At 41.3% G+C, this 22,900-nt stretch overlaps 2 protein-coding genes across 3 annotated transcripts; one reads left to right on the plus strand and one right to left on the minus strand.

Moving 5' to 3' along the window:
* Positions 1–2,218: 2,218 nt before the first annotated feature.
* slc26a5 (solute carrier family 26 member 5) lies at positions 2,219–18,713 on the plus strand. 2 transcript variants are annotated; one of them, XM_042403991.1, is made up of 18 exons: positions 2,219–2,370; positions 3,607–3,922; positions 5,602–5,732; positions 5,966–6,076; positions 9,770–9,951; positions 10,238–10,402; positions 10,539–10,774; positions 10,953–11,100; positions 12,536–12,649; positions 12,794–12,871; positions 13,146–13,241; positions 14,463–14,569; positions 14,735–14,804; positions 14,902–14,994; positions 15,741–15,845; positions 16,339–16,545; positions 16,738–16,792; positions 17,645–18,713. In XM_042403991.1, exons 2-18 carry the CDS (start codon positions 3,741–3,743, stop codon positions 17,776–17,778), a joined length of 2,214 nt encoding a protein of 737 aa, XP_042259925.1. In that variant the 5' UTR covers positions 2,219–2,370; positions 3,607–3,740; the 3' UTR covers positions 17,779–18,713. The 2 variants fall into 2 exon arrangements, with proteins under 2 accessions (XP_042259925.1, XP_042259924.1); XM_042403990.1 differs by having other exon boundaries at positions 3,610–3,922.
* Positions 18,681–22,534, minus strand: psmc2 (proteasome 26S subunit, ATPase 2). Its single transcript, XM_042403995.1, has 12 exons — positions 22,370–22,534; positions 22,021–22,058; positions 21,838–21,919; positions 21,617–21,716; positions 21,290–21,421; positions 21,116–21,188; positions 20,814–20,909; positions 20,516–20,680; positions 20,339–20,426; positions 19,717–19,919; positions 19,530–19,626; positions 18,681–18,978 (listed from the first exon to the last, which is right to left on the minus strand). Exons 1-12 carry the CDS (start codon positions 22,437–22,439, stop codon positions 18,821–18,823), a joined length of 1,302 nt encoding a protein of 433 aa, XP_042259929.1. The 5' UTR covers positions 22,440–22,534; the 3' UTR covers positions 18,681–18,820.
* Positions 22,535–22,900: the final 366 nt, after the last annotated feature.

Genomic DNA, 22,900 nt, shown 5'->3' on the forward strand with positions numbered 1-22,900 from the left:
TCTATAATTTAACTCTAAAATCTCAACTCTTTGACTGTTGCTGCCCTCTACTGGAAACACATGTTAATACAGGAAGACAGATTGCATAATGCATCAAATAGTGTTTGTTAACACGAGTCATACCACACTAAATAACATACAATATGTAAATTGCACGCTCTCTTTCCCCCTTTTTGCATAGTTTTTATGCTTTTAAATAATGTTTCATGTTACTGTGACAGAGGCCACATGAAGATTATTATAACACCGGAAGAACAATCAATATCAATATCATCATAGAAATGTAACAGGTGTTTGATGTGGTGGAATTTATCAATATTTAATTACAAGAGACGTTAATGAAGTTTTTTTTTTTAAACAGACCAACCTTTATTCTTTTATTCTATAAAACCATTAACGAGTGAATAAGAAACAAGCGTTAAATACTTCGTCATCACCACGTGCTTGTTAATCTTTGTCTCGAGGAATGTGAATTAAAGGCAACATAAATGGAGAGGCCGAGACCTTTTTCTAGTTGTTATTCATTTATATGTTCAAAAACAGCATCGCGAGGACATTTGATAAATTATGTTTTGTTTCGTTTTGGCACGTGTGACAGGCCAGCAGGGTGCAGGAGGCGCGCGGAGCCGCGTGACTACTACACGTCAGACAGACGGTCTGCTGTCGTCATCAACAGCCAGAGAGACACGAGACACACAGAGATCTCACTCTGTGACCTTTAATCTGAGTGTAGAAACGTAATCAGACCCTGCTCTCATCATAGACCTACACACACAGGTTCTCTGTTTTTAGGTGATCCAGCCAAACCTTTTCGTGGATCTGTACATCAAGTATACCAAATGTCAGTGCTTCTCAAACTTTTTCACCTCAAGGGTCCCTAAACTGACACAAATTAGACCATTTTATCACAGAAAGTGTATGAAACCAATGGCCAAGACAGTCATACATTCTGTCATTGTGTTACTTATGGATGGAATTATAGTGAAAATAAATTATTCCTGTTTTTTGCTGGAGACCCCCTGAAACACCCTCAAGGACCCCACTTTGAAAAGCACTGCCATATGTAGCATAAATTAATATTAATTAATTCATGAATGAATATTCAGGAATGATTTTTCATCTTAATTCTTATTATTATAATTATTATTTTCTTTATGTTGTGTGTTCTGTAGCTCTTTGAGTTTCACTATGAATAAAAAGTGCAGTGTGTATTATTGTGTATCATATAGTGCATTATAATTATTATTATTATTAATATAGCTGCTCTTCATCCTCTCTGTTATAATTAGTGGTGATGGATGAGGATGGAATGATTGTCAGTATCCATTCTGCCTTGACCAAGCATCTTCAAACATGTGAATTACCTGAAGAAAAGTATCATCACATGCATTCATCCAAGTAAAATCTTATTCTAAAGTCCAGTGATGTCTTCTTGTAGGAAATTATATCTGCTCAGGACTGAGTTTTTGGAACAGGACCAAGATTTTAATTAAACAAAAACAAACAAACAAACAAACAACCCCCCCCCCCCCACCCCTAAAAAATCAAACAAGAGAAAAACAAGTACACACACACACACACACACACACACACACACACACACACACACACACACATATATATTCTAGTCTGTATTAACTGCAAACACTGAAACACATTTCCAAACTTGATCCCAATTCATTGCAGAATTGTATTTAGTATCTCTCATCATATCAGCTATTCGTTCCATACCAAGAAGATTAAAAAAAATTCAAATAACCATGTTTCTATTGAGAAACATTTTGACTTATGAATCTTTCAATTTAACAAAATCATTTTTTTTAACACCCAAAAGAATAGGCCAAATATTTTCCGGTCTTTTTTGCCTCAGCTGTGCAGCCCTATACTCATACTCATAGCAAGCAAACAGCAGGACAAGCAGAGAGGTTTATATTGATTATTACTGAAATGGAATAAAACACTTCTGTCTTGAAGGACTTGACTGCAGGGCAGCGCCACAGCGTACGAACCAAATTGTTCTTGATTTATGGATTGATATGTCCCTAAAAGACTCAGAAGTGTCAGTGTATTATTCTAGCTGATAGCTGATAAAAAAAACATAAAACCATAAATTCAGAGGAGTGTACGTTAGGACTACAAAAATACCCCGGTTGCATGAGGAGTGCGCATGCGTGAGGATCAACGCCCATCTTTGAAAACCGGAAGATGGAAAAGAATTTGACTACAGAGTAATTCATCTTTCCACACAGAGCAGCTCTGGTGTGTCCTGTCTACTGTCGGCGGAGGACGTGCTCCTTGTTAAACTTCAACTGAAGAGGTCATATTTATAACTTCTCGCTGTCCTTCAGCCGGCAGCATCCCGACAGGAAGGTAAGAGTCTGTCTTTAATAGCATCTTCGGCTTAGCGTAAATCCTCAAGAGTAAGAGAGGCAGGAAAAACCTTCTCCTGTCACAGCGAGGTCGACTCACTCTGATAGTGGCTAGTACCTGCTGTAACCCGACCTGGACATCACTGTTAAAATCATATTTCTCCCACATTTAAGTCATTGTTCATCCTTTATCAATATCGTGTTAGCTAGCTAACGAAAATGAGAGGAAACGGGAACCTCTCAACTGTCTGTGCGTCAGAGAGGAGACTGAACTGGGAAGAAAAGAGATGAGTCCAGTCTGAGTTACACTGTGAAGCAACAAAAAAAAAAAAAAAGATTGCACAAAACTAAAAACATCACAGTATTCCTGGTGAAATGCGTCTGAGTCAGACATATCTGCTCTGGCAACAGTTGATATTAATATCAGTCAATATAAATTTACACTAGGGATCTATATTAAAAAGATATAATTTTAAAATCAAAAAGAGATAATTTAATAACACATACAACACACCCAGGAGCCTTTAGAGGTCAAAGGTGTCAGTTGCCTTTTGGTCATTTGATTACTTGCAAATTTGTATGGAGATTAGCACCAGTGAAAGACAACATTAACTGGATGCTGCATCATTACATAATCCTGTGGCCTTAGGTCACACGTGACTTCTTAAAAAAAATTTTTTAATTAAGTTACCACTAATAATAATCCAATTTAGGAGCTGTGGTGGGTTCCTTGGTCTCTGCAAAACATAACGAAGTGGCTTAATTAAGCAATGCGCATGACAGTTAAAATTCCTGCAATAAAGAATGAGTGATTTGCATATATGTATTTGTTTTTGATATTTGATAAATAGTAAGGCATGCGTTTGCAGGACTTATGAGAGAAATGTTCTCAAGTAACAAAAGCCCTGTGTCCTCTGCTGTGTAACCCGCCGTACAAACAAACCTTTTCACAACGTAATCTTTTACAGCATACTTTTCCTAGCGAGAGATTACATTTAATTGAACATATGTAGTTGCAGAAACCGGCCAAAGACCAAATATATGGCAAAAACAAAACATTTACTCAAAGGTAGCAGGCACGCAAATCCAACTGAAGTCCCTCTTATCAGCACAAAAATGCACAAACAGGCATGCCTGTCGGTTATCATCACTCCCACTCGTTACTACAGGAGAGCAGTAGACCAAAAAGGCAAACCAGGCAGAATAATATCTATCTTTTCTTCTTTCATCCTCCGAGCAGAAAGAGGAAGTGCGGACAGATTAAAGTCGGAGCCGTTTAAAGGAATGAAGACGTATCGGACTGAAGAATGACACAGAGGAGACAGAGAGAAAGATAATCGACACCGGAGAGAGAGAGACGTTTTACTCAACATGTCTAGCCTTCCTGCCTCTGTTATGAGGCAAGAAGAAGCTGCAGCTCAGGAGGACGCAGACACACAGCTGATGTACAAGATAGAGCGTCCGGTCTACGATGAAGCCTTCATCCAATCTCAGCTTCTCCACCGCAAAGAGAACTCCACCACCCTCCGACAGAGGCTGGCGCAGCGGTTCCGGTGAGTCTAGAGTGAGAAATGTACATGTGGGTTTGCCCTGCTGAAAAGCTCTTGATCAAATCATTGAATCTGTGTAGATAGCTCCACGCACAGGAAATATTACAATTAAGTATATTTGTTTCTATGGAGATCATATCATTGGATCTAAAAGACAGCAAAGCTGCAGGCGTCTGGGAGATAAGTGGTGTAGATGAATAAAAATATGCGCACTAGAGCTGAAATGAAACAATTTTGATAATGTAATGTGCAGATTTGACTCTGTTTGAGATCATTGTTTATCTTTGGGGGTTTGGAGTGTTATTTGGATAAAACAAAGACATTTGAAGATGTCAGCTTGGCTTCAGGGAATATAGTCCTGGACAGTCGTGACTTCTTTCTGACATTTTAAAGGATTAATAAAAGAAAGGACAAATTAAGCAACAAAGATACAAATTAATAGATGCAGCCCTGATGCATACATGGTCGAGTGAAATAGTTCTGAACAGGTTTGTGCAGTATAATACAGGTATAGTCAAGTATCTACTTGGGCTGCAGTAAACATTTAAAAAAAAAATCTTTGTTTTAGTCCGTAAAATGTCTGAAATGTTTTCTTTTTAAATGCCAAGAGTGACTTCTGACTGACTGACCAGCAGTCTAAAACCCAGAGATATTGAATATAAATAAAACAGAGCAGAAGCTGTTGACTGTCAGATGACGTTAAGGACTAGTCGATTATCAAAATTGTCGTCCTGTAATTTTCTGTCATCTTGGCTAATGATCTAATCGACCAATGGTTTCAGCTCTAGCAAAAAAATAGTTCCATAAATTCAGCACTTCCTCTCCTTGTTGCCTCTTGTGGCTCATTCATCGGTGAGGAGTTTAACAAATCAATTAACATCAATATTCACATCTCTATAAGCAATGAAGGTTTCAGAATGGAAAGCTGCTTAGAATAAATCTATTTTTAACATTCAACCTAATACATTTTCATAAGATGAGATAAGATGAGATCACCTGTCGTCTGGCTTTTATGGGTATTTGAACAGCGGAACACTGTTGACAGTGTCGGCTCTGTGTTCATATGTGAAACCAAACAATGACTGATGAGGTTAAAGAGCAGACGGTCTCTACTTTTTATTTGATGTGTGTGTGTGTCCTGTTTTTTTCCATTTGGCACCCCCCCCTCCTAATATACATACAAACAAAAATGAGTTAATATCTCCCTGTGCATGATGTGAAAATGTTATAATACATGAGGACTATTTTCATATAATATAGAAATGCTCCCTTCCTGTTTTTAGGCTCCATAAATGTTAAGTTTTTGTTTTAGCCTTCAGTTGATCTCTTAAAACTTCTCTCTTCATTCATAAAGTCAAATAATGAAAGTAAAATCAACCTGTGTGTTGTCCCAGCATTGTCTGACATCCACGTGATTAATCCGTTTTATTGTTTGATTTCTCCTCACCTCCCCTCTCAGTCATGCTGATTGTTTTAGGAAGGATGTGAGAATAATGAAATACTGTCCGTCTCGTCAGTGCTTACTCATAAAGATGTGCTATCTTTATGAGTATACAGGTGATAAGGAGTCAGGTGTGTCATATCAAAGGGGTCTCTATTGCGGCCAGGGGGGGGAACGGACAGTCTGAATGAATCATATATTTAAAACGACAAACTGACAATCCTCTTCTCTCGTTTCGTAGGTGTTCGGCAAAGGCGGCGGTTCTGAGCTTCCTGCCTATCCTTACATGGCTGCCAGCCTATCCGGTCAAGCAGTACCTGTTCTCAGATGTGGTCTCAGGTCTCAGCACAGGAGTTGTGCAGCTCCCTCAAGGTCAGCGTCCCGCCGTCCCAGCAGCGGCACCGCTGTGTTACACAGTAGCCACGAGCTAAGCTAGTCATCTGGAGTGACATAAATGGTGTGAATGGCCAGCTGCCCACTCCTGAGGGGCTGCTTTTCGACTTCACACTGTCTTTGTTTTGGTATCTCTGTAGCTCTGATGCAATGGCTTGGCTTCTCGGACTGTTTTGGTTTATTTGCACCTCTCCCTCTCTTCTGACCCACAGGTCTAGCCTATGCTATGCTGGCCGCGGTGCCTCCGGTTTATGGTCTGTACTCCTCGTTCTACCCCGTCCTGCTCTACACCTTCTTTGGCACATCCAGACACATATCCATAGGTGAGGAATAAACTTAAAGCTTCTTGTTGAGGCTTTATTTTTGGGTCGTGTAAAAATTCTGCACAATTAAATCTGATCATAGATTTTAGGATGATCAGATTTAGCACGTGCCCAACATTTGTCACATTTTTTCCCCTTTCTAACAGCAAATCCAGCATGTAAACATTGAACAATCTTTGGCATAATACCTTTAGGATAAGGATTCTTTGTGGTTCCCTAATCACACAGTTTGTTGGTAATTAATGGATGAACACTGTAAAGAACGACTGTTTTTCTTTAAGTCAGCAGTGACCTTTTCACACAGCTAGGATACTCACCACAGTCAGTGCCAAGCACGCTGCGATGAGTTCAAACTGCCAACTGTCTCTGTCACTCTCTCTCTCTCTCTCACACACACGCACACACACACACACACACACACACACACACACACACACAGAGAGCTCTCGCTTTCATCTCAATTAACTTTCTCATGACTCATAAGTGAGATAATCAGATGAAAGATGTAGTATTTTAGATGGCACGTGAAGGAAACGTGTGTGTGTGAGATGTGATAACCGTGCCCTCAGCTGACGTGAGCTGCATGATTGTGACGCTTCCTTGACCACCCACCCCACCCCCCCTCCATCTCACCCCTCCGGATAGTTTCTTTCCTTGAACGAGCTCCAAGTCATCTCATATCTCAGCCGTGACCTTTGAGTCTAACGGGCACGATAAACCGAATCTGCTCAACCTTTTTTTAAACAAAAGAACTGATGTGAGGTAAACAACAGGAAAAGTCAGCTTCCCTTTGCTAAAAATTCGCCTGATAACAAGTTACTGTAGAAATGATGATCCCTTAACTTCTGGCAGAGAGAGAGAGAGAGAGGGAGTAACTGGGCTGCTGTTCAAGATTGGGCAAGATCGGCCTTTTCACTTTTATGGTTTGCACATTCACACGCACACACACACACACACACACACACTCTTATGTGCATGATATGTCCAGTTGGGAATCAGTGAGGCCAAGGTGAAGTTCCTCCATGATTCAGACATAATGGTGTTTGATGAAGGATGGTGGTGTTTGGTTTTGGTGTTGCTCTGCTGCATTTTTCTGTAGTGAAGGCTAACACTGATAAGAGACTGTGTGTGTGTGTGTGTGTGTATGTGTGGGCGACTGATTAATTAGACATCTTGAATAATGTTTCAAGGCAAAGCCAAGCTTGATCTACCCACACTGTATATCCTAGAGGCTGAAATCTAGCTGTCCTTTTATAACAAGGTGCACTAGGTTTGTAAGAAGGCTTTTATTTATATCTGAATATTCCTTGTGTTAGATTTTAAGATGTCTCAGCTTCCCAAAGAGCACCGGTCAGACTTGTGTGATTGAGTGTCAGTTTGCCTTCATAGGTTCCATGGTTACAGCTCAGATTGTTCTCGCTCTTTGCTCTTATGTTTTTGTGCTCTCTCTCTCACATGATAGGACTAGCGATGACGTCAGTACGGCTCCATCTTTTCATAACAGTGTCCATCAATCTTCAGCACAATATTTCCAGGAAATTGACTCTTGCAGTGTCTTTATCCCATCCTCATTATTAACTCTGTTAATGTTTATCCCGTTGTAAATCCACGGTGGTCTTTAAGTGAGTCGGTGTCCTTTTCACACAGCCAGGTTGCTCTCCATGGTCAGTGCCAAGAATGCTATGATGACCTCAAACTGCCAGCCACCGTTACACACTGATCCAGCTTATGAGATGTTTTGATGTGCTCTCGACCTGAGCAGCAGGACTGTGAAACTGAAATGACCCCCCTTCCCTTTTCCATCTCACCCATCCGGCTGTTTCCTTTCCTATAAAGGGCTCTAAATAATCTCATTTGTCAGCTGCAACCTTTGAGTCCATCTGAAAGATGGGTATGGTAAACCAAAACTGCTCAACCTTTTCAAACAAAAGAGCTGATTTTATGTGAACAACAAGAAGGAGTCCCTTTAACCAACATGTAGCCTGATAGTACGTTACCATGGAGATGATGATCCGTTAACTTCTGGCAGAGAGCGAGAGGGAATAACTGGGCTGCTGTTCAAGATTGGCCTCGAAGGGATACTTGATATGGCATGATAGAGTGTAGTCACAAACACACACACACACACACACACACACACACACACACACACACACACACACACACACACAGAGTACTGTACAGCCAGTGGTGTAGGATAAAAATCTGGGGCCTGTTCATCCAGTGTCACACCTGTGCAAATAAACTGAAACAAGTTAACACATGTAGCTGTAGCAGAACATAGCTGCAGGAAGTGATGCATTTAAGAAAGTCTGCACAATCTCAGCATATACCTCTTTTCTCAACAAACTTTAAGTAGTGTGTGAATTATTATTTCCATCACATTTTTTAGGTCTTAATTTTTACTCTGAGCATAAGACAGATGTGGAAAGCCATCTTACTCTGGGTTCTACACTGAGGATCACTGTCTGACTGTATTTCATATTAAAGACAACTGAATAAGACTCCACTGGAATCAATTAAAGTCAACTAGTTTCCAACAAGTATTAGCCCTGTCTGTTACAATATACAAGTATCATGATAAAGCTTTATAGATTAAAAGGCACAATCCAAAATTATACAAAAAGGTATCCCCTATATTTACTCTGCTAGCTAGCCATGTTACATACTAATATTAAACCACTATGAAACACTGCTAGCAAGCTGCGTTACACACTAATCTTAAACCACTATGAAACACTGCTAGCAAGCTGTGTTACATACTAATATTAAACCACAATGAAACACTGCTAGCTAGCTGCATTACATACTAATATTAAACCACTATGAAACACTGCTAGCTAGCTGCATTACATACTAATATTAAACCACAATGAAACACTGCTAGCTAGCTGCGTTACATACTAATATTAAACCACTATGAAACACTGCTAGGAAGCTGCGTTACATACTAATATTAAACCATAATGAAACACTGCTAGCAAGCTGCGTTACATACTAATATTAAACCACAATGAAACACTGCTAGCTAGCTGCATTACATACCAATATTAAACCACTATGAAACACTGCTAGCTAGCTGTGTTACATACTAATATTAAACCACAATGAAACACTGCTAGCTAGCTGCGTTACATACCAATATTAAACCACTATGAAACACTGCTAGCTAGCTGCGTTACATACTAATATTAAACCACAATGAAACACTGCTAGCTAGCTGCGTTACATACTAATATTAAACCACTATGAAACACTGCTAGCTAGCTGTGTTCATGTTTTTTTTGTCAACAGCTGTTTTCCCCCTAATTGTTTTCTTTCTTTTCCTTTGTGCCTGTCTGAATTTACTTTTTTTTGAAAATAACATAATTGCTTCAAAGTTCATCTGGAGTTCTCAGCATCAGCACAAGTGCCACATTTAGTGATGAACTATTTCTGTCTACCCTATTGCAAGAGTGGAATGCTATTAACATACAATTTCACAACTGCAGATAAAAACAAACTTTAAATTCCAGGCGTTTTTGAGGGCCCTCCCCATATTGGAGCCCTGGTTACTAAGTTTCACAATTCTCCTCGGTACGATGCCCCTGTGTGTAAAGCACCGAGTGTAGAAAGGGGAAGTACACGCATGATTCAGCCACAGTGTTTGACAGATGAAGTTAAACAAACAGTTTATGTGTGTTTGATTTGCAGGCACCTTTGCAGTAATAAGTCTGATGATTGGGGGCGTTGCGGTTAGGGAGGCTCCAGACTCGATGTTTTTCATGCTCCCTGCCAACGGCTCCAACATGTCTGCTATCCTGGATGTGGAGGCTCGTGACGCCAGGAGGGTCCAGGTGGCCGTGATGCTCACAACCATGGTGGGAATCATCCAGGTCAGCCTCCACACACTCAGCCATCTTAGCTGGACATAGCTGTTGATTTGGTCCAAACTCCCACAGAGAAGATCATCACAGTAAAGTGATACAGCTCGCTCACATCCTCAGGGCTTGTTCTGGTTTCTCACGCTCAGAAATCACTGTTTACCCAAAGCAGCAAGACTATAATCTCTGATGATGTATCCACACCTAGATTTCATGTTTTTGTTTGAAACATAGTAATGTAGCTTGTTCCTATCCCCTTACTTCTTTTCTCATATCTTGCTTATTCCTTTTCTTTTAGATTGTACTAGGTCTTCTCAGGTTTGGCTTTGTGGCGATCTACCTCACAGAGCCCCTGGTGCGAGGCTTCACCACAGCAGCAGCTGTACATGTCGTCGTCTCTCAGCTAAAATACCTGCTGGGGGTGAAAACACAGCGTTTCAGTGGGCCTCTCTCTGCCATTTATGTGAGTTTTAATACTTTTTTTTTTTGGTAGTTCAGTATTGAGTTCTAGTTCTGATTTTGTATGTTTGGTAAACGTAAAAAAGAGATCACTAAAATGTACCACTCACAGTCACATTTTCCGGCCTCTCTCGTCTCAGAGCGTCAAGGCGGTACTCAGTGACATCACCAGCACCAACATCACCACTCTCATCCTCGGCCTGGTGTGTCTCGTCTTCCTGTACGTAATCAAAGACCTCAACGAGCGCTTCAAGAAGAAACTGCCCATTCCCATTCCTGGAGAGATTATCGTGGTCATCGTGTCGACGGGCGTGTCGTTCGGCCTTTCGTTATCAGACAACTACAAGGTGGATGTGGTTGGGAACATACCAACAGGGTAGGCTGTCACATTGTCATTTTGTTACTGGGATATCTGGAGTATCATGGGATATAGAGAGATGTATTTCAATCATGAAATGGGTTTTACAAATGGGAAGCATATACAAATACATGTCAGAGCTGAAAAATATTGACACACCAGGTTGATACATATGTTTTTTTTTATGTGTTCTCAGGCTTCTCCCTCCTTCTGCGCCACAGTTCTCTTTATTACCCAATCTGGTCACAGACTCCTTCACTATAGCGATTGTAGGATTCTCAATGGGCATCTCTCTGGCCAAGACTTTTGCCCTGAAGCACAACTACAGTGTGGACGGCAACCAGGTGAGTCTGGATATCTGAAAAACTGAGCACGTTGCCATCGGTTGAGCTGGTTTACCTGACAATCGGTGTGTTTACATGCGCTTAAACAACCAGATTACAGTCAGATTTTCCAGTAGGATGATTTCATATAAACAAGGAACTCATTTTCTGTAATCGGGGTAGAGGATTAGAGAAACCTGATTTCCTCTGCTAGATTAATCCTGGGTACTCATTTATCAACACATGCTTATTTCTACACATTAAATCTGATGTAAACAGGTGTAATCATGAAAAACTGATTCTAAACTACACACATAAACCATCTCCACTGTCAGCAGTGTAGTAGTCATGGATAGATTATAAACTTAAATTCCTGAGGAGAACATTTGTAGGGTAACAACAGGCACATCATTTTAACTAATGTATGTAAATGAGCTTGTATGTGACTGAGCAGATGGATGTAGAACAGGGGACATGTACCATTGTTTATTTCATGAAGTTGTGGTGCACACACTGGTTAATCACTGTATTTGTTTGTACAGGCAGTTCCCACACACGCATTTACTGTAGAACCTGTTCTATGCATGCTTTGATAAACGAGGCCTCGAGAGGAAGCTGAAACTGAACTGAAAGTAGCACCTAGAAGTCTAAATAAGTCCGCTGCCAAACATTTTGACTATTTAAATTCAGATACGTTTGTGCTACGAGGGAAAAAAAACCTGTGCTTTATCATTCTGTCCTCTCACTGTGGCGTCAGTCTGCTCACCAGCAACGTCTTTTATCATTAATACAGTCAAGATAAGTAAGTAATGCTTTTCAAATAAGGTCAGGGGTACAGGAGAAATCTGTGGACCGACCTGCTGCACGTGTAACCAGGTAACTCCTGCGCATGTAAATGAATTCTCTGGTTACCAACGTCACCTGGTTTCTCTGAGTATCCTGGTTCCTTAAGTGCATGTAAACTGTACTGAGTGTGTTTTGTTTGATCTGAGCGACAGTGGACATAACTGGCCTTGCTGTATCTTGGTATTTGGTTTGTTTTGGTTCAGGCTGTCCGATGAAAAGCAAACTAGAGCGTGTAAACACAGGTCACACACGGATTTGAAAGCAGGGTTATGTGATATAAAACAGCAAATATCACAGGCTGTATGTCACTGTATCTGATGAGGTATGGAAAATCACATGTTGATGTCTGACACACTGGACCGGCTGGAAACGAAGTCAAATTCTGTCGCCGTGACCTCGTCGACTGGTCGGCACGATTGACCTGACTGGGGTTTACTCTGAGTTCTGCCTCCTTTTACCCACAAACTGTAGATGTTTGGGCTTCCTTTAAGACATTTTAAGACATCTTAAGACATTTTTTTCACTTCCTACAAGCGCAGATTCACATTTTTATTCCACCAAAATGATTCGAAGCTTTCGAGACCAAACCTGTGTGTTGTTCTGCTTTCAGGAGCTGATCGCCCTCGGTCTGTGTAACTTCATCAGCTCTTTCTTCCAAACCTTTGCCATCACCTGCTCCATGTCGAGGAGCCTGGTGCAAGAGAGCACTGGAGGGAAAACACAGGTAATACACACACACGCGCGCACACACACACATACACATACTCCCGCTACAGCTACTCACTTTATTAAATTGGTGTTGTAAAATCATAAAGATAATGAAAGATAATGTTGACACTGTTATCGCTGTGTGCGTGTGTGTATTCAGATTGCAGGGCTGCTGGCGTCTCTGGTGGTGCTGCTGGTGGTGGTGGCCATCGGTTTTGTCTTCCAGCCGCTCCCTCAGGTGGGTGACACTGATGACGCAGAGCTCCCAGCTTCCTGTCCGGCAGCTCGGCGTCACAGGCAAAGCAGCAGCGACAAATTTATTATCTCCTCTGTCTGCGGAACAAACAGTGCCAGACAGCTCCACTGATACACAGCTCAGTTCACTACATCAGCTAATGCATCATGTTTCACCCAATGAGGCTGAGTGATCACCGGAGTATTGTTTTCAGTTCACTTTTTGTATTGTTCTGCTCTGTTACCATGCAGTGTTTTTCTTCTCTTCTGTTTCTCAGACAGCGCTGGCGGCTATCATCATGGTCAACCTGCTGGGGATGTTTAAACAGTTCAGAGACATGCCTACTCTGTGGAGGACCAGCAAGATTGAACTGGTCAGTCTGTCATATCAAACATTTAAAAAAAACCTCTGAGAACCTGATGATGTAATCTGACCAATCTGTCTTGGATCCACATTTTTTTTTTTACTTTTTGACTGTTTTAAACAACAATCTGATACCATCAGACGAGTCAGTGAGTCGCATTGAATTTCAGAGCCTAATAAGGAAACAGAAGCATTTTTACATGTGGTGAATACAAATCAATCCAGCTGCCAAGGGCATGTCAGCAGCGCTGTGCTGCGACAGAAATAAAGAGGTGAACGCTTTGACATTAAGTTAGATGCTAAAAAATCATCTTTCTGAAGCAAAGCGGTGCGTGATGAGAGGTGCTCAAGATGTGAGAGAATATTACAGCTTACAGTAGGTGATGTTACACTGTCAGCTGCAACACAAGTTACTGGACAGAGACCTGCAAAAAGATCCTGGAGCAGCTGTTTACAAGTAATACTGACATGTAGAACACATGAAGTCATTATGATTTCACCCTGAGAAAGTCTGTTCATGACTGGTATGAGAGGTCAGGAGACCAGAGAGAAAATTCCAACTATGAGAAAAAGGGTGAATGCCACAAATTCTCTTAAATGACTAATAATGTGCTACTCAATCTGTTTGGAGCAGTGCTTCCTGTATAAGGCCCATTGACAGATGATGTAACTTTGATGCAACTCTGGTCCTCTCCAAGATTGGAAAAAATAGTATATAAAAAATTCAGACTGGTGAGGACCTCTACTTATATATCACAAACAGGAAAATGTAACTATCTGTGTTTCATAGGCTACTTCTCAAATCTCTGTCTGCCTCTATTGTGTTGTACTTGAGCTCTTGTGTGTGTGTGTGTGTGTGTGTGTGTGAAACAATTTTCTTGTGACGTAAAACAAACATCAGAAGGAATCTGATGGTACATTTAATCTAATCATTGTTCTGTTCCCTGTCGCTCCATTTAGACCCAACATATTTTATCCTGGATTGCTACCCATGTACATTTAAACATAACGTGATTTAAAATGTGTTTTTTGAAGCTGTCATTACTGAAAGCAAATGAGAGGTGATGACAGAGAGATGATCGGGAGCTTCTGTCACACGCCTGTGATATTATGAGTGTGTGTATGATTTTCCCTGTCAGATGGGGAAAAAGAGGATGTAGCTGTTTGTGTTCTCCGTCAGCTGTTATCATCCATATCAAAGTGTTTCTGTTCCTTCCCTTTTCTCCCTCAGGCCATCTGGCTGGTAGCCTTCATAGCGTCTGTGCTGTTGGGGCTGGATTACGGCCTCCTGGTGGCCGTCACATTCGCCATACTAACAGTCATCTACAGAACACAGAGGTTGGTTTTCAGCCTGAGTGTGTGTTTATTTTTATTACTATCACATCATTATTTACCAGACCTCTCCCACCTGCTAACAGCAGCATTTCTTGTAAAAAAAAAAAAAGTATTTGATTAAGTTGTAATGTGAAGACTTTGCTTCTGACCTTTCTCTCTGTCTCGCAGTCCTAAAAGTGCCGTCCTGGGCTACGTTCCCGGCACGGGGCTGTACTGTGATGTGGATGAGTATGAAGAGGTGAGTCTGAGAGGAGAGAAAACACTTGAGGGTATATATTTCCCAGCAAGAGCTGTTGGCCTGAACGCTGCATGTCTGTGATTTGTTTTGTTCCCAGGCGGCTGAATGTGAGGGGATTAAGATTTTCCACTCCAACTCTTCAATCTACTTTGCTAACAGTGACCTTTATGTGAACGCCCTCAAAGAGAAGGTAATCCTGGCCACTGTGTCTGTGTGTGTGTGTCTGTGTGTCTGTGTGTGTGTGTGTGTGTTTAAGCATGTGAATACAGTGACTTAAAACTTTATTTGTATGCTGATAAGGTCCTATACAGACGGTAAAATACATACATGTAGAAGGAGATTATTACAACAAAAGAGTTGTAGTTTTTTGTGCTCTTTGATTACAAATGTAAATAGATGTTGAAACTTTTATGCATCATCAATTGAAAAAAAAAAAGTCTGACATGGAGCACATTGTTCGTTGTTCTTGATTTATGAATGAGCTATTTCCCACGCACACAAAGCTTTACGCAATCATCAATCATTCTGTTATCAGTGTCAACAGAAAAATCTGATCACATGTAGCAGCAATTACAAAAGGTGTGATGCTGATTCTGTTTCAGGTTTATAGAAAGGTAAAGAAGAAATGTCTTTATATTTATGACTGTTAAAGATGTGAATTTTAACCTTTGTATAGGTGTAACATGATGTAACACACTGTAAAAGGAGTCAGAGTAACATGCAAAAACTCAACAGTATGTGCAGACTTCCAAAACCCAAAGGTTTTAGGCACTAAAAGTAAAGTGAGAATACTTCTAAAAATAATGCTATGAATAGTTAAACTTCATTCCAAATTCAAATTTGGAAGTCTATAAGTGAGGAAGAAAGGAAGCTTTGCCCTGGTGTTTTTTAGCTATATTTGAAGAGCTTCCCCCTGACGTGTCCACTTCTTTACAGACGGGTGTAAACCCAGAACACTTACAGGCCACCCGCAAAGCCCGGAGAAAACAGAGGGAGAAGGCCAACGGCAGTCAGAAGTCTCCACTGAAGATCCGTGTTGATGTGAGTGCACTGTCATCCTGTGTGACCCATTCCCACTGTGTGTGTCCCCCGCCCCCCCCCCCGGCTGCTTGTTGCACGTTTGCACTGTCAGCTTTGTTGACAGTGTAAACATGCAACATGCTGCACGTTTGCATTCGTGCGTCAGTCGTGTAGAGGATTGTGTAAATCCTGGCGGGAGAGAGAGACTCCATTGAGGAGGTTGTTACTCAGACCAAATTGTGCAACTGATTGAGATAATGAGTGTTCACAAGACTCAAACCCATGATTCCTCATGTTTAGTGTTTGTGAAGTGAAAAAAATCATTTTAACTCTGTGGATGTTTGCTAAATATAAAGCTTACATCTATTTAAAGCCCTTATGTGTTGAATTTGAAACTTTCTGATGATGGCGCCCCCCAATGGTAGTATGAAGAAATACACAAAAATAACCACATTGTCTTTTAAGCTGAAGTAATGTGTGGCTCGTTAAGTTCCCTACATTTGATTGGTTTTAGGACAAGAAGCAGGGTGTGACTCATGAGGTTTTGTCCTATAACCACACGGCGGAGGAGCAGAGGAACGGCCAGCTGGAGGACAGACACAGCGAGTCGGACTCAGAGGAGGTCGTCTTCTTTGAACCTCTCAGCCCCGTTCACTCCATCATCCTGGACTGGACGCCCGCCACTTTCATCGACTCTGTCGGAGCCAAAGCCATCAAACAGGTTCTTTCTTTTTTTTTTTTTCAATATTAACATCATCAGAATGACTTGTACATGTTCAGAGGAGGTTAATGTTCTCAACGTTTCATCCCTGTGCTGCTACAGTGTCAGTTTAGGATTGTTTGTAGGAAAAGTTACGTTGTAGACCTTCATGTGATTTTACCACAGTCAGTAAGTCAGTGTTTGTCTCTGCAGGTCATTAAGGAGTACGCAGCTGTGGATGTTCGAGTGGTCATTGCCGGCTGCAGCAGTAAGTAATCATGATGACTCGTTGTGTTTTCATTAAGTCTCTCAGTACTTTCCAACTTCTCTACCCCGGCCTGTGGCGATCAGCTCCAAACTTCCTGGTTCCAACAGAAGAATTTACAAACCGGTCCCAAATATTTACAGCTGCAGTTTAGTGCAACTTGCTATAGTGTATGCAGGATTGCCTTAAAATAAACTAGGGTGTGTTTGTGGACAATAAGAGCAAGTTTATCCTTTAAGATGCCTGGATTACACCTCGATTAAACTGCTAATGTGGAAACATTTAGCTTCTTTCATGTTTACTTCATTTCTGCCTGCACAAACTCAAATTTGTTTACAGCTTGATGATATATGAGTGATCAAGAAAGGTTTTGTTAGTCTTAGTCAAGTTGCCAGTGTGTCAGGTACACAGAGATAAACCCAATCCAACAGATTTGCGATTAATACCTTTTATGAAGGTTGTAAATGTTCAGTTTTTGTTCAAACTGTTTAAGAGAAGTAATTTTGTTCATCTCATTTACAAAATAGTAGAAACATCTCTCAGTATTACACAACAGCAGCTCTAAAATGACCATAAAGTTGACTCAACACCTCTTCAAAACAAAACCAAACATTATAAGCTTAAGGTAGATAAGATTTAAAGCTGTGTTGGACTTTATTAGTGCCTAAGAAGCCTCGGTTGCATGTAATTTCCTAATGAACTGATCTGTTAATGTATTCATATGGACACAATTCTATGAATCACATATATTTTACTATCTGTGAATAGGAATGTACTTCATTGGAATATTGGAGTAAAATGAGCTCAGTGTGTTTCTGTTCTGACTGATCTTGTGTCTCCACTTTGATCTACCAGGAGGTCTTCTGTCTGAGCTGGACACCTTACAGTTCTTCTCGGGGTTCATGACCACAGAGATGATGTTCCCCACCGTCCATGACGCCGTGCTGCACTGCCAACACTCCCAGCCCGCCAGATGCCAAAACCAATGAACTCAGCCGACAGGGGAACGACAGCTCACGCGTCCCGGCCTGCACAGCAGGTCTTGGGAGACACCGCACCGGCCCCGGAGGAGCTACGATCCCGTCTCCATGCGTGATCCACCGGCACAGCACGGCGGAGATGAACTGAGCAATCATTCATATTGAATAGAGGGGTGCTTATAGCTGTGCTGGATGTTCTTCCCTCTCATGAAGCACTCCAGAGGCTGGCGAGTTTGTTTAAATTTTAAGTGCCCAAAGCAGAGAGACAGGAGGGTTTTATCCAATCAGAAATTCAGGATTGAATTTCCAGCTGACATTCCTACAGCCTTATTCTAACTGTGGATCCTCTCTGGCAGTACATGCTGGGAGGGGATTGTTTTAGAGTTGCACTTTTAATGTATTTTTGTAGTTCTTTTAAGTGTTCCCACTGTTTTGCTAGGAGAAGCATGTTTTAAAGTGAACTGCTGCTGCTGCTCTTCTCCAAATAATCATGTCAAATGATTTCTGGAAGAGTCCAGTTTGTGGTGGAAACTTGTTAGAAACTGCCTCTCTTATATCATGCTGGTTACTGAGATTATGTCCTTTTATTGTTTATAGTTACTGAGACGTTGTGTACTGATGGATGAGTGTTATATTTTCAGCTGTATTTCTGTGGAATTATGTATTTAAACCTGCAGAAGCACCATCACTGGTCAACCTGAAGTGTCATATATGTTGTTACTATAGTGGCTACGTTTGCATTGCTGTCTTGAGTGCGACACTGATGCATTATTGTACGAACTGTCATGTTAGTATGCTGGGTGTTTTCTTATTTTTGAAAAGCTTTAGTTGTGCTGTTACTGAATAACACGGGATGCCTTTAAAAACTTTTCCATGTGGTTATTTTACAATATTCAAACATGGATTGAGACTCCGGTTTGGAATAAACTTTATTTTTAAGTGTACAGGTGACAACAAAAAAAGGACAGTATTTTTTTTTGACTCTCCTTCTTCTGAAAGTAAAAAGCCAAAAGAGGAAACACACACTCACACGCGCACGCACACGCACTCTTTAGTTGTAGGTCATGTATCTGGGGGTGGCACTGAACTTGGCGTAGGACTTGATGACCTTGTTGACGGCCTCCAGGAAGTCTTTCTCTGTGGCGATCTTCCTGCGAGCTCTGATGGCGAACATGCCGGCTTCTGTGCACACGCTGCGGATCTCAGCGCCTGGCAGGAAACACATGACATCCAGATTCTTTTTCAGCTGATCCAACAGGTTATAAAATGGTTTGTTTAATTTAGTGAGTATGGTAACTTTCTCAACCAATAAGGGAACACTTCACCCTTCTGTAAGGGTTAATGAAAATAGCAAAAAAAATCACCAAATTTGGAGATGCCTGGTTTTTAATTTGGACAGCGATAGAATGTTGTTACACTGCATCCTTATGGCCACATATAAGTACTACAGCAGTGAGCAAAACATTGAAGGAAAATTTGAACTCTTGTGCAGCCTAACTGGGAGTCAATTAACACATCAGCAGCAACTGAGGAAGAATCACACACTTCATAAAAAGCTTATAAATGTTCCTGTTGAGCCTAGAATGATCGTTTTTCGGACGGTATGTGAGGTAAACTCTTGTAAAACAGAGCTGCAGAGATAAAGAGACTACTTTAAGAAGTAAACAGATGAGGCAGCAGATGTGGGAGAGGTCAAACACAAAGACTTTAGAGGACAGGTGACACGAAACACAGACTGAATGATGTTGTGTCAGTCTTACCGGTGCTGTTGGGGCAGAGACGAGCCAGCAGCTCAAAGCGAATGTCTCTCTCCACGCTCATAGAGCGGGCATGGATCTTGAAGATGTGTGTGCGACCCTGAAACACAGAACGAACACGTCGTGAGGAAAAGAACACGTACATGCGAGTAGAGATGAGCGAAAACATTCTGCATGACAAAGTGCTCACCTCCAGGTCAGGCAGGCTGAACTCGATCTTCCTGTCCAGACGTCCGGGTCTCATCAGGGCCGGGTCCAGTGTGTCTGGTCTGTTGGTGGCCATCAGCACTTTGATGTTGCCGCGAGGGTCGAAGCCGTCCAGCTGGTTGATGAGCTCCAGCATGGTTCTCTGGACCTCGTTGTCTCCACCGGCACCGTCGTCGAAACGAGCACCTGGTAGGTTCAAAAACAAAGTTGAGGGCAGGAATCACAAAGCTGATTCAGTTGTCTAAACATCTGGTCCAATGGGACGTGTTATATGAGGACTTCCCACAATTCTGCTTAGTGTGATTACACTGCATTTTAGAGGTAACATTCGGTATTTCAGGATAGTACAGAAGACAAAAACTGGATGGCTGAATTTTAAAAAATTGATAAAAATCTGGCTGTTGTGGGTAAATAGAAAGTGGAATTGTATTTTAAATGATCCATCTGGTTCTGTTCTATCAGATTAGAATCACCAACGATCTCAACAAATATCTCAGTTCTCTGGATGTCGCCCTTATGTGAACATGATTTAAAGTATTTTATATGAAAATGTACTGTAAATGAAACTGACATATAACAGAGCGGGAGCGTGAGGCGAGTCTTACCTCCGATGGCATCGATTTCATCAAAGAAGATGAGACAAGCCTTCTTAGTCCTGGCCATCTCGAACAGCTCACGCACCATCCTGGCTCCCTGGAGACACAAACAGGAAGGGAAAGTCAGTGTTGAAATTTATCAGCACCCTCTCAGTTTAAAACCACTTCTCTCTTCTGCGCACTCACCTCTCCCACGTACTTCTGCACCAGCTCAGAGCCGATGACTCTGATGAAGCAGGCGTCTGTCCGGTTGGCCACAGCGCGGGCGCACAGAGTCTTTCCTGTGCCGGGAGGCCCGAACAGCAGCACGCCTTTTGGAGGCTCGATACCCAGATTGACAAACCTCTCGGGCTGGTGTGGGAAATCAGAGAAAAGCATCATTATGCTCAAGAGGAGGAGTCTGATCGCTGAATGAACATTTCAACTAAGTCTGAGGAGCTTCTGTGACTAGAAAAATGGATCCAGAGCATTTGTGAGCACTCACATGGAGCAGGGGGGTCTCCACCACTTCTCTCAGCTTTTCAATCTGCTCCTTACATCCACCGACATCACTGTAGGTCACATCAGGCTTCTCCTCCACCTACAACATGACAACAAAGAGTCATTCCTCGAGCTGAGAAATCTCATTTTGGAAATTACAGTGTCAATGTTGCAATTTTTCATATATTTGTAGTAAAAGTCCTATAATCTAAATTCCCTATTTACCAATTTTATTTTATTACAAAATATATAATTAGCTCAGAGATTGTTTTGTGTTTATAACAAAGTCTCCTGGTGTGTTCATACCTGCATCATGGTGACAGTTGGGTCAATTTTTGGAGGCAGAGGAATGTGGATCTGATACTTGTTTCTGTCCACGCTGGAACAGCAAGGATGTAAGCAGAGTTTTAAAAACAGATATTTATCAGAAAATTGCTTTTAAATACTATTCAACACATTTAAGTAGTAATTCTGCCTCACCCGACTCTCATGCCCTCCTCAATGTCAGTTGGGGCCACCTGATCGCTCAGGTCCACCACAAACTTGGCGAACTGTTTGACATTGATGATGTATTTGGGATCCTCGGAGTCTGCATTGATGATCTTTGTGCATCTGTTAAGAGTAACCAATAAACTGCTTAAATACACACATCCACATTGAAAATTGCTTATTTTTTCTAAGAAGCTCTATCACCTTGAAACTTGTACAGAAAGCTCTAAAGCTCGACTAAAATATTGCTAAATTATTAGTAATTAGTCAAAAATAGTGCAATATTTCATTCTGTCACTATCACCCAGCTTACTTTACCTTGCCACCTGCAGTGGCTGTTCACTCTGCAGAGTCTGTTTGTCAGCTGCCAGATCCCATAGAGCTGGTGGGGCCAGGCCTGTGTCTGACTCCTTGATGCCTATCAGAGCCAAAAAAACACAACCAGCACTCAGTCATAACATCTGCAGCCAGCTCTGTGCTGAGGAAATCTAAGACATGGTAATACCAAAAACATGAGGTTTTATTTGTACATCACCTACCTGTCAGCTCGTTGATCTTCTTGAGCAGCTGCTGGATGTCATCTTCTACCTGTTTGATCTGTCTGGAGTAGGTACTTTGACCCTTAAATTAAAGCAGCGTGAAATTAATAATCATGCAAATTCAATTTCACAGTTTTCAAAGACAAATCAATTGATGCACAATTTTTCTAAGAACATACTTACATAAGTTTTCAGCAGAGCGATGTCTCCTTCATCCAGAGCTGTGTTGAAGATGAAAACACGTCAATGAGTTTGCAATCAGTCAGCGGGCCGCTAGCTAACGTTACCCATTGATACATATTCATCTCATACATGGGTGCTACTTTCATGTAAAGTGTTATCACAGCAAACAACTTGACTATTTGTTACATTTAATGAATGACGAGTTTTATTGGCTTGTAGAAAATAAGAGAATTTAGTTTTACCGAGCTAAGCTAACGTTAGCTCGGCAGCTAATAACGACTCTTCTGTTCAGCAAAGAACATTTAACGTTAAATGTTTTTTAAAAGAATAGTTTGGTTTTTCGATATACCTCTGATAGGTGAGTCATCCTTTTCCTCCTCCTTTGTCTTCCTTTGGTCTTCTCCTAAATAATCCGGCATATTTAAACTGAATAAACTGCTCCTCACAGAAAAACAGCTAAACGGCACAATTACACAGCAGCTTTGCACTTCCGCCGCTGTGCTCTGCTTACAGGAAGTAAAGGTCGGAGTTTAACTGAGGATGTACCACCATTAAAAATATTTTCTTTACATGTACAATACATTTATTATAATTTCCAAAAATAAATACACGTTGAATATTGTATTTTTTCAATTAATATAGCTGGGTTTTCTGTGAAGAGGCAATAGTTAAAATAAATCTAGCGGAACTGAAGTATTGAGGAGCCGTCGCTGTACTGTAACACGGACTCTTTAGCGGCGTGACAGCAGACTCGTTCCCCATCGCGATATTTTTTTTTCCTAGGATGACGAACTCATGACCTGCCCTACTCTGCCTCTGATTGGCTTACCCTGATATTCTTACTCTAATTCTAACCAATCTCACTCATCATGCCTAAACC

This window comes from Thunnus maccoyii, chromosome 23, assembly GCF_910596095.1.
Source record: "Thunnus maccoyii chromosome 23, fThuMac1.1, whole genome shotgun sequence".
NCBI classification, from domain to species: Eukaryota; Metazoa; Chordata; class Actinopteri; order Scombriformes; family Scombridae; genus Thunnus; species Thunnus maccoyii.